Source organism: Sinocyclocheilus anshuiensis, unplaced genomic scaffold (assembly GCF_001515605.1).
Source record: "Sinocyclocheilus anshuiensis isolate Anshui unplaced genomic scaffold, SAMN03320099.WGS_v1.1 scaffold681, whole genome shotgun sequence".
Classification (NCBI taxonomy): domain Eukaryota; kingdom Metazoa; phylum Chordata; class Actinopteri; order Cypriniformes; family Cyprinidae; genus Sinocyclocheilus; species Sinocyclocheilus anshuiensis.
The window spans coordinates 149,494-161,238 of record NW_015537978.1 but is presented as its reverse complement, the minus strand read 5'-3'; the positions used below and the strand labels follow the sequence as shown (position 1 = coordinate 161,238).

The 11,745-nt window shown below is 37.7% G+C and overlaps 1 protein-coding gene across 4 annotated transcripts; it reads left to right on the top strand.

The window, feature by feature from the left end:
* Window positions 1-3,185: 3,185 nt before the first annotated feature.
* On the top strand, window positions 3,186-10,716 carry LOC107672505 (ribose-phosphate pyrophosphokinase 1-like). 4 transcript variants are annotated; one of them, XM_016465736.1, is made up of 9 exons: window positions 3,186-3,237; window positions 3,658-3,985; window positions 4,709-4,892; window positions 5,167-5,265; window positions 5,483-5,607; window positions 7,768-7,776; window positions 8,180-8,353; window positions 8,494-8,653; window positions 9,460-10,716. In XM_016465736.1, the coding sequence occupies exons 2-9, from the start codon at window positions 3,864-3,866 to the stop codon at window positions 9,550-9,552; spliced, it is 966 nt and encodes a 321-aa protein (XP_016321222.1). In that variant the 5' UTR covers window positions 3,186-3,237; window positions 3,658-3,863; the 3' UTR covers window positions 9,553-10,716. The 4 variants fall into 4 exon arrangements, with proteins under 4 accessions (XP_016321222.1, XP_016321213.1, XP_016321238.1 ...); XM_016465727.1 differs by having other exon boundaries at window positions 4,709-4,898; XM_016465752.1 differs by lacking the exon at window positions 7,768-7,776 and having other exon boundaries at window positions 3,189-3,237.
* Window positions 10,717-11,745: the final 1,029 nt, after the last annotated feature.

The window sequence follows — 11,745 nt, the reverse complement described above, 5'->3', positions numbered from 1 at the left end:
CTCTGTTAGATAGAACTAACAGAGAAATAACTAGAAACTTAACTAGAAACTCTCTAGTTAAGAACAGGACCAAATATTTTTTGAAAGTTTTCTAAATTGTTGCTAGTGATGTGCATGCATTTAAAATTAAAACATGATATGGATATGTGATGTGAATGCTGATCCCCTGTATTACTTTCTCTGACTCGCCTGTTTTTTCTTACCTGATCTCAAAACCATTGTTTTTCTATTGCTGTTGGAATGTTATTTGTTGTGTTATAAAAAGAGGGAAAGGTTACCCCCATGTGCTGTTTACTACATTGCTTCAGGATCTTTTTTTCTGCAACTCCCTGGATCCCTTCTTTTGTGAATACCTATTTGAAAAGAAATATTTTCTCTTTGATTTTCTGCCCTTACGTTCACAGAGTGTGAAGCACTTTTAAGTTGTTCAACACTTCATTGAATTGACAACTAGTTTGAGAACTGTTCCTCCATTTTCAAAGTTTAGTGGGTACTTGTGCAAATGCTGTAACATTGCTGTGAATGAATTAAGGTGAAATTATTGGAGTGTTGAAATGTTGAAGAAAACGGGTGCAGATGATGAGTGGCATTCCACAGCTGGTGGTGCAATTCAGAAGTGAGCCTTGAAAACCTCTTGATTTTTAGGGCCTTCCCAGCCAAATCAACCGCACCAAGCAAAAGACCAGGAAATATTAGAATATAAGTTGGTTGTCCAAATTATTTTTTTCTGTGCTGAGTGAATGGAGATGTAACACAGTTGGTTCAGGTCCGTTGGCTCAGGGAACCCAACTGCATTCACATCTCTCATTCCCTCAGCTGCCCATCTCGCCATACAAACTCAAGCTGTTTTTACGTAGCACTACTGTTGCTAAACCTGCAGGACATCTGTGATGCCAGTGCAGGGTGCTCTTCTTCATACTTTGAGAGCAAAGTTTTACACCAGTGAAAACTGTATAGCACACATCCCCTGCACTGACCGAAGCGTTCATATTTTTTGAAAAGTTCTTAAACGGTGTTATTCCCCTATAAGTGCATCATGTAAAGTTAATACAGGCATATCAAAAACTTAATTGTGCCCTATTTATGAATGTATTATATTGTCAAGTTGGAAGTCTTTTTTTTCTTCATGATTTATTTGACACTCCATTACTTGTAACTACTTTTGCCTTTTTTCATCATCAAGGAAAAAAAGAAACTCTTTCTACTGCCTGGTCTGTCTTCTCCAGGTGGATTCTCAATGAACTTCTTGATGTAGGAAAAAAAAATAATGACCTGTATATTTTTCATTGTGCCAATTTGTAACATATTTTCTAAGTGTATATTTTTCTTAGAAAGTGATGTGAGGTCGTTCTTACTGTGGCTTTGTTCTTTTCCCTTTTCGGCAAGTGAAAAGGTTGCTAATTGCCATGATGTTTTCTTTATTTCTTTTTCTTTCTCTCTCTCTTATTTGTTTTTTGTTTGTTTGTTTTAAAGCCAAAAATTGAAAATACTATAAAAAATAAATAAAAAACGATTGTAAAGGAGAGAGAAGGAGAGCAAGCTGTGACTCTTTGTTGAAAGGTTTTGTAATTGGACCAATCTTGTTGTAAGAGTGTTGTGCTCTAGTTAAAATATATATTAATTTAAAGATAAAAAAAGAAACCATGAAAACAGACAGTGGAACAATAACACTAATTTGTGATCTCATTGCTGTTTTATAGATTTCATGTAAATTATTCTAGTACTTTGTTTTTGTTGTATCTGTCACAAAAGTTGAAATATTTGTGATCAAGCCTGTGTGGTGACAAATGTACTATTGGTAACTTGCTGAGTTTTGTAATCATGTTTATGGAATAAATATTAATTAAAAGAGCTTTTGATCACTCGTTTCAGTACTGACTCGTTTTTGTTTGTGGAAACATGAACAAATCTAATTTGATCAGGCTTTATCGATTCTCTAAATCAGATCTCTAAATCAGTTTTGATGGCGGTTTTGCCAACTATACAACAGAAAGCAGTCCTAGGAACACAGACGACACCTCTTTTACCACTAGAGTGCATTATTTACTATAGCAACCAGAGTTTTTTCCCCCCTAGGAATTCACTTAAAAACTAGATAAACCAGCTGCACTGGAGACATAATTTACATGTTTTATGAAGCGTAGGGTCATTGCAAAATGAGTTCATTGCAAATGTTTGTTAATATTTAAACTGTATATAAGCTATATATATGATACACAAGACAGTTTTAATAAAAGCCTGTTGACATTAGACTTTTAGACATAAGATTTCTCTGTTTTAAAGGCACAAAATGTCATTTTCGCTGCTAGAGGGCGCGTATTCAAAATAAACAGAGACAAAGGCTAGTTTGATGGCGCTGTGACTGAGTGTGGAATCATGGGAGTTGTGGTCTTCATCCCCACAGCCGATGCAATCCGACGGGATTCTGGCAGAAATCATGTTCATGGATGAGCTAATGATTTATTAACGTAGTAGAATGAAGCAGGGTGAGGCTGAAAGCCGTCGAATGGAAAGAGGCCGCTGAACGAGCGTGATACGTCCGGAAAGCAGCGGAAGTAAGCAGCGCTGTTTTATCATACTAGATACATTTGAAAGTTCTGTTATAATGCTACTCTGTGCGGTCGTCACCGGTCTATTAAAACGCACAACATATTAAAGCGTCTTTGGTGTTTCCACGTTTCCTACAAAACAAAACCGGAAATCGAGGGGTTATGACGTAATTGGCAGGCGACACAATGACACTATAGACACGGTCTGTCACTAGTTAAAATTGCTTATTTCTCTGGATTTAAACATTCTTCGAAACATTTGGGATAATGTAAGTACACAAGTAAAATATATAACACTGTTTTTGTTTAACGGTTTTTGGATATTTTAATAAAAAAATCTTAAATATTGTGCCTTTAACTGGTTTCTAACTGTTAAACGATATGTTATATTGTTCTTAATGAAAGTGATTTCAAAAAGTTATCGAGAAAATCTAGCAAATCTAGTTGGCTGAGAGACCGCTTAGTTGTCCCGGTGTTTATAAATGTAAAAAAAAAATCCCCATCTAAAATTAAATTAAGCAATGTCATTTTTGACCGAGTGTGCACGAACGCAAGCGAAACGCTGGAACATCATAAAGTGTGTTGCGTGCATGTCTGTTTAGCTGCCAGTCATCTAGCCCCCAGAAATATGTCCAGTCATAGCGCCGAAATTGACGCGCGCCACAGTTTATGGGCGTGTTTAACTGAAGTGGGCGGGGCTATGTTTAATATAGGAAAACATGAAACAGGTCAATGTATTTTTTGTAATCAGGCAGAAACAATAGAGCACGTTTTAATAACATGTAAAAAATATGAAAAAGAAAGGTTAAAACTCATTAAGGAAGTAAGAAACATGGGTGTTGAATCATTTAATTTGTCAAACCTCTTGAAAGAGCATGCAGAACAAGGTAAAATATATGGTGCTATTGTTAAATACATTAAAGGAATAGGATTAATCAGGAGAATTTAGGAATGTGTGTGTGTTTTTTATTTATTTATTTTTTTTAATAAAATATAGATAAATATAAATATGTATTTATTAGTGCTCCACACTCCAGTCCAGTTGGTGGCGGTAAATGCACCAGAAGTTGGTTTGCCATCCGCCATAAAACGTTATTAGAAGAAGAAGATGGGCGGGGCTACGATGGCACGTACTAGTGGCTTTTGCTGCCTGCGCGGACGGATCCGATTCAGAAGAGACGACCTGCACCAGGCCCTCTTCACTTACTTTATTGAGATCAAACATTGATTTAGAAGAGGTAATTTTAGCTTACAGTGTTTTTTAAAAACACTGTACACCATCCCGACACTATAGGCACCACGGATCAGCCCAGAATGCCAAACATTAAGATATTTTCAGGCAGTTCGCATCCGGATCTGTCGCAGAAGATCGCGGACCGACTGGGACTCGAACTGGGGAAAGTGGTCACCAAAAAATTCAGCAATCAGGAAACCTGGTGAGTTATTTACAGTCAGATTTGCAACTGATTTCCCGGAATGTTTTGGCTAGGGTAAACGGAATGGTAAACACATGGCAACCACGTTTTTTTTTAGTTTGTAGTTTTCTGAATTGGAAGGTGTCATCTGGCGCAATGCGCCTCGTACAGGCACCAGACTCAATTTCCCAGCATGCACCTGCATTAAGCATGTGACTCGGGGCCGCTAATGCTAATTTTAAACGTACTGTCTGGCCTGCTTTGCCACGTGAGGAGTTATAACGCTATTAAATGTACCCTCGTGAAATGCTGCCGTTTTTTCATTATTTATAATTATTTTTAATAGAGTTAGTTTCACTTCCATAGCTAAAAAGAAGGAATATGCAGGTACACGACCACTTTCATATCGTGAGATTAAATCTAATCTTGGCCCTGGTGTCTGTGTTTATATAATTGACATTTAACTCCAGATGAGTGGAAGCCTTGTGACCCTAAAAGATAAAATGTGGCTCACACTCTTTATCTGCTGCTGACATGAGATAAATGCAGTCAGGTTTTTGACGCAATAGTTTCAGTTTGCTTTTTAATGGATAACATTCTGAACCCCAGTGGTGTTTATATTTAAAAATCAACTCAAATCAGATACACCTCTAATCAGGCAGACAAGTATAGATTTATAGTGCACTATCTTTAGTGACTGAGATCCACTCAACCTTGTTTGTTTGTGTGTGTGTGTTTTTGCAGTGTAGAGATAGGAGAGAGTGTGCGTGGAGAAGATGTCTATATTGTCCAGAGTGGCTGTGGCGAAATAAACGACAATCTTATGGAGCTGCTGATCATGATCAATGCCTGTAAGATTGCATCGGCCTCCAGAGTCACGGCGGTTATTCCTTGTTTCCCCTACGCTCGGCAGGACAAGAAGGACAAGGTGGGGGTGAGGGGAACAGCTTGCTTATTAACACGTACACACAGTTAATCATACATTAACCGCATCACTGTTGGTGGATCCATGTGGGCTATTTTCTGTAAGTCTTTCTTCTGTGGTGTCGGCTTGTGTTTTCTGGCCCTTTGGCAACTTATAAGGCATAGCTAATTATGCTTGCTTAGCCCTTCTATATCTTCCTGTTAATGTGTATTTGGTTAGTGGTTGTGATGTTACTTATTTATGAGTATATGTTTATGAGTGAGAATTTTGTCTGTAGAGTCGGGCTCCAATCTCAGCCAAGCTGGTCGCCAACATGCTGTCTGTAGCTGGTGCAGACCACATCATCACTATGGACCTTCATGCATCTCAAATTCAGGTAAAAACAGTGCAGTGCCTTTCCTCCAAACAAGCTCAAAACAAACCCTTATCTCTCATGAACAGAGATCACAGACATAATCCTACAGTCAGGCCTGAATAGAACTGGGTGCGCCTTCAATTTCTTCAGCATTTTATAGTTGAGACTTGGACACTGAAAGTTTTTTTTAATGGTTTGAATTTGAGTGAATGTGTTTTGTATGTGTGTGTGTTGTTAGGGGTTCTTTGACATCCCAGTTGATAACTTGTACGCTGAGCCGGCAGTCCTCAAATGGATAAAAGAAAACATCAATGAATGGAAGAACTGCACCATTGTTTCTCCTGATGCTGGTGGAGCCAAGAGGTGTGTTTTCTTTCCTTTTCTGTCTCTCAAAAACATTGGGTCTCGTTCACTAACCATACATACACACAAATGTGTGTTGATACCTGTGTGCAAAGGTTCTTATAACTTTTATAACATCAATACGTTTTTTTTAATTTTCTTTCTTTTTTTTTTTTTTAAAGGGGTGGTTGATTGCGATTTCACTTTTTTAACACTCTGCCTCTCTCTCTCTCTCTCTCTCTCTCTCTCTCTCGGTCTCATTCAGCTCAGATCCAACAATGAACTGTTCCAATTATACACTTATATTCACATATAGCTATGAGAAGCATTAAACATGGTGCAGTTGCCGTACTGTATTAAAGCTTTAATCAGGATAAAACTGTATATTAAAAATCGAACATAAGCAGTAGCATTTGCAAATAACAGCGTATCTAAAAGTATGCGACAACAACAAACAAAAAACATAGGCCTACCATTAAAAGCCGTGCTTGCACAGGTTCTGCACGATCCTCTTCAATAATATCCTCTGCTTCTCAATCGGGCTCAAACTGATAAGCGATATTAACGACGCCATTGTTTACAATACAACTGGAGCACATGCTGCTGAGGTGAGGGGCGGGACATTTAGACGCACACTAGAGGCGGTTTAGCCAATCACAACACACTGGGCTAGCTAACCAATCAGAGCCCATCGCCTATTTCTGAGGGAGGGGCTTCATAAAAGAAGGAAATGATCAGCGTGTTTCTCAGAGAAGGGACAGAGTGGTGTGGAATAAACGTAAATTATGTGAAAAATAATGCGTTTTTTAAAAAACGAAGCATTAACACATGTTAGACTGCACCCCATAAACACGATCAAGCCTAGAAAAAAAACTGTGAACCACCCCTTTAAATTAAAATTTCTGAAAAAATCTGGGAACACTTGATACCCCACGAACACAAAAATCATATACTCTTTGTGGCCTTATAAGCATATTAAGATGAAAATTTATACATGGATATTAAATCATTAAACAATTATATATAAAACATTGAATCACCAGTTTAAAAAAAAGTGGTCTAATTTTCATAATTGTTGAGAATGACTGAACCTCTGCGGAAACCCCTTATGTGGAAATGGTTTGGTTGTGTTTTAAGCCTTCTACACACAATTTTCGGCTGTCCCAGACGAAAGATTGGCATTGTGAGACAATCGTGGTGATTTCTGTGATCGTGGCTCCTAAACGGTGGTTGGACAGTGAGAGAGGTTTAAAGACGGCCGTTGTCACGGTCTTGTGACCAAAGACAGCCTGGGATCGTTTTCTGACAATGTCAGAAATTCAGCATCACACAGTGTTTTTGCTGCTACGACCCATGTTTAGTGACCAGCCAATAAAAATGCAACATGAAATGGCGTGTTGATCAACGCAACATGGCGCTAAAACTTAAAACTGCTTACCTCAAACTCACTTAACTTCCTTTTTCACAGATTCCTCGTTTTTCAGCAACCATAAGAAGTACAGCTGCCAAACTGCTTCGTCATGCTCTTTTTGTTTACCACTAGCGCATGCTAATGACGATTTATTCTATTCTTAATAGTAACTTGCACTGTAGCCTACAAGTCACTAGGTGTCATCATCGTACAGTCTGCATACATGTTGTACCCAAGTTTATTAGATCCATGTCGCTCAGTGTGATTGGTAATGATCTTATAGGATTGCTAAAATCGTGCAGTGTGTAGAAGACTTTATACAAATGGCTAACCTCAGGCATGTGGTGGCCAATTTAGAGTACTCCAAATTCATTGACATTACAACGAGGTTAAGAACTAATTGGAGTCTGCACACACGTGTTGTGAATTAGGTGGAATTTCTTTACCGATTTTTTTCTGTTTGTATAAATGTGAATAATTCACACAACTATTAGTGAATGAGACCCATTCTCTTCATTTCTTTCCTTAATTCACTGTCACTCTTGTTTCCCATTCAGATTTCTCTTTGTTTATCCTTTTCACATTGAGTTTATGTTTTAAAAAGTCTTTTAAAATAATGTATTTTATCATATTTTTGAGTTTTGGACTACATATCATTTGATTTTTATAGCATCGTAACCCTTTCAGGTTGTTAAACCTGGAGAATTGTAGTCTATAATGTTGATCAGGCTCTTGAAGACGATGGACATGAGTGTGTTTTACTCTTTTAGGTGTGGAGGGTAAGGAAATGTCAGGTTTTTTTGTGTGTTTGTGTGAGTGTGTGACTCTGCTAACAGTGGATGGCTTGGCCTAAACCTTCAGCAGTATATTATAGTGGTGGGCATTTTTTGTAAATCTGTTTGAAGCCTTTTAAAGCTTGGCTAATTTAATCATGCTGATTTGTCTTTTGAGAGATGTACTGACTACAGCGCCCCCTTTTGTAACCATTTAAGACACTCAAGTGAGTGAGTGAGCTTATGCACACTGGTGTTTGTACTGTACTTGTGTTTTTACTGTAACTTTTGCACATGTGTCTTCTCTGTGATGTGCATGTGACACTTGCAGAGAAGCCTGAATGCATCCATGGTCATTTACCACTGTTGTACAGAATGTTGCTTAAGAATGTTGTGTTCGTTTTATTAGAGTGACATCCATCGCAGACCGACTGAATGTGGACTTTGCCTTAATCCATAAGGAGCGGAAGAAGGCCAACGAGGTGGATCGTATGGTGCTGGTTGGGGACGTGAAAGACAGAGTGGCAATTTTAGTCGATGACATGGCAGACACGTGTGGGACAGTATGTCACGCAGCTGACAAGTGAGGACACGCATGATACACGACCGCTTTCATGCTCAAACAAATGCACATTCATGATTATCCTGCTGATTTGTCAGACATCATGCCTCCATGTTCTTGCCTGTTTGTGTAATTGCTCGTGTGTCTCTGTCTTCTCTCAGATTGGTGTCTGCGGGAGCCACTAAAGTGTACGCCATCTTGACCCATGGTATCTTCTCCGGTCCAGCCATTTCTCGGATCAACAATGCCAACTTCGAGGCAGTTGTGGTCACCAACACAATTCCACAGGAGGACAAAATCAAACACTGCAACAAGATTCAGGCACAGACATTAATCTTATAGAAAATGATGTTGTGGTTCTTTATGTTTTCTGTTATGTTCTTTTCTATCCGTTTCTATTTTAATTAAACAAATGTTAGTGGAATATAAAAAATCACATTATTATGTAACAATTGCACATTGTATATTTCAAAATCAGAACTGAATATCAAGCTTGTGAATCTGAATCAAAGTGAACTGGGAAATCAGTGATTATATGCAAGTCTATTAAGGTTTCACAATTTTACAACCCATTTTTGATACATATACTGCTACCGTTCAAAAGCTCGCCCAGGATACATACTATCTTATCCAACATATACAGTAAAAGCCTGTATATGGTAAAATGCTATTAGAATATAAAATAACAATTTTATATTTTAAAATAGAATTTATTACTGTGATGGAAGGCTGAATTTTTAGCAGCCTTTACCTCTGTCTTCAGTGTCACATGATGCTTCAGAGATCATTATTATATGCTGATTTGATGCTCAAGAAACTCTTCTTATCATCAATGTTAAAAACAGCTATTTTAGTGGAAATGGTGATACATTGTTTTTTTCCCAGGATTTTTTTATGAATAGGGAGCTCAAAATGACAGCAATTGATTGCACCCTTGCTGAATAAAATCATGTAAATTCTTTCAAATATATATATTTTACTGACCCCAAAATTTTGACCGGTAATTGAACTGGTATTAACTTCTGAAATATTATCTGATTTGATTGTTTTTCATATAGTAGAAATGGTTTATTTTTTCCTCATTACTCAGAGCATGTTGACTAATTTATTTCTCTTTTCCTTTCCAGGTGATCGACATTTCTATGATCCTGGCTGAAGCCATTAGGCGAACACATAATGGGGAGTCAGTTTCATACTTGTTTAGTCATGTCCCCTTATAACACAAACACACACACACACATCATGTCTTCACACACGCCATCACTGTGTACAAACTCATATGATGGAGAACCATTGCTGGCTCTGTTAAGCCATGTTCCTTTGTAAGAGTTCCATACATGCACCATTTAACTGAAGACACATTCTGGACAGTGAATGAAAAGAACGAAAGCCCTTTGTGCTACACACAGCACCCTCTTTCTGCTGCATGCGCAGGGTATTGTGATATGTAACAACTCCTAAAATCTTGATTTCCATTCACTCTCCACTCACTGTATTTCACCCGTCACTCTAGGGTATATAAATGTTACCTGCATGTTAGACTGAAGATTCACTTGAACGTTGCTGTCTGTTATTTCTGCTTTAGAAACAATTACATGACAATGATAGATGACAGCCCGTTTATAATGAAAGATCTAATACTGGATTTTATTGCTTTCAAGTTTGTTGTTCAAGTTTGTTGTGAAACTTAAAGGTACAATAGATGTTTATGACTTTTGTAACATTAGTTTTGTTATAGAATCTAATTACTAACATATGGCTAGATTGAAATAGAATATGGGTTAAGCCCCCCTTTAGATTGCCATTGTTATGGCAGCTGGATTTTTTTCTTTTGTTTCTCTTCTCAGGTTGCAGTTTTAGGTTGATTTTTGTTCCTCATAACTTTATTAATTTTCATCTCTTCAGGGTCTTTTGACAGGGTGGAAGCCAAGATCTGAGTATAAAAATTAGGTCATTTTTTTTTTTAAGTTGTGATAAAATGTTTCGTTCATGTTTACAGTTAGGCAGCATTTTTGACTGCTTGAACACAGATCTGTGAAGTGCCCTTTAGATTTGACTGAACACACATACACTTAAGTCCTGATTAAGTGGCTACTGTGGAATTGGCCCAAACAATCAGCCTGTTGAACTATATTTTTTTGTTGTTTCTTGCTTATCTGCGTGAGTCAGTGTGTTTGGTCTTGGAGTATGTTTCTTTTCCATGCTACTTAAGCGAGATCAGAGATAATACACACAGCTATCCTACAGCTTACACTGGAGCAGAAAGTGAGATGACAGAGCTTGATTTGATAGGTATATGCCGTTTGCCTTAACGAAGGAGAAAATACTGATTGTATCTTGTCTGAATGCAGAATGAGGAGTAAAATATTTCATTGTATAAACTGCACACGTTTGTGGTCTAATCTTTCCATTTGTATACAATTTCATATTTTTTTATATTTTAATATTTTTAAATAAAGTTTTTAAATATATTTTAATATGTTTAAATGATTGCCTTTAATTTTTAAATTCGAAAACATGCCAAATTGGTTTTGCAAACAACTATTTCATTTGATATTTCAATGTCACACGAATTTAAACGTTTACTAATAAATGACCGCACACTAGGTGGCGCAATTTATTAGTTTTACGGTTTGAAAGGTTAGAACGTAAAATAAATACGCATTGCGTTATTTAAAAAGAAACTTGAATTTAAATACACTGTTTTTAATGTTTGTTTTTTTTACGTAATTTAAAAACTAGCGGTAGACATATGTAATGCTTGGGAAATTATTGCAAATGGTTTGAGGTTTGGTTTACAGATTCTACTTGGCTCTATTCTGACTGACAGATCACAGAATCCCAAGAGAAATAAATTCACCCATGCGTCACTCCACAGAAACAATTATAAAGTAATTAATATTTCAGTAATTGTGAGGAAAACTGAAAAATTATCTAGTCGTTTGTCCAAGTCACGTTAAACAGAGCCTTATCCGAATACCGACGTGTCTCGAGCCCAGAGTCAAGCTCGCGCTCTCCGCGGTGTCCTGACTTTATCTCGCCACACGATTGCAGGATTACCGTCTTATCTTAACGAGCAATGTTACTTCCCACGGCTCCGCACTGCAGGCTATCCTGTTATCATCCACTTGTCTTATTTATGGACGCCTGTTTTGAAGTAATGCGAACTATATGAGTGACAAGAGAACGCGCGTAGGCCTACTTGGTCATCAAATAATATTTCCAAAGTTTTTACTGAGGGAATGCCGTTTTCTGTCACCAGCAAACAAATACAAACGGACTCGAGCAGTGAAAGAGAGAGAGAGGACAGAGCGCTCGCCTAGTTACCTCCTTTCGACCTCCTCAACTTTTAACCCCGCAGCGCGCAGCCGTCGCGCACAGAGATGTTGACGGAAAAGCGCTGATTATTTACC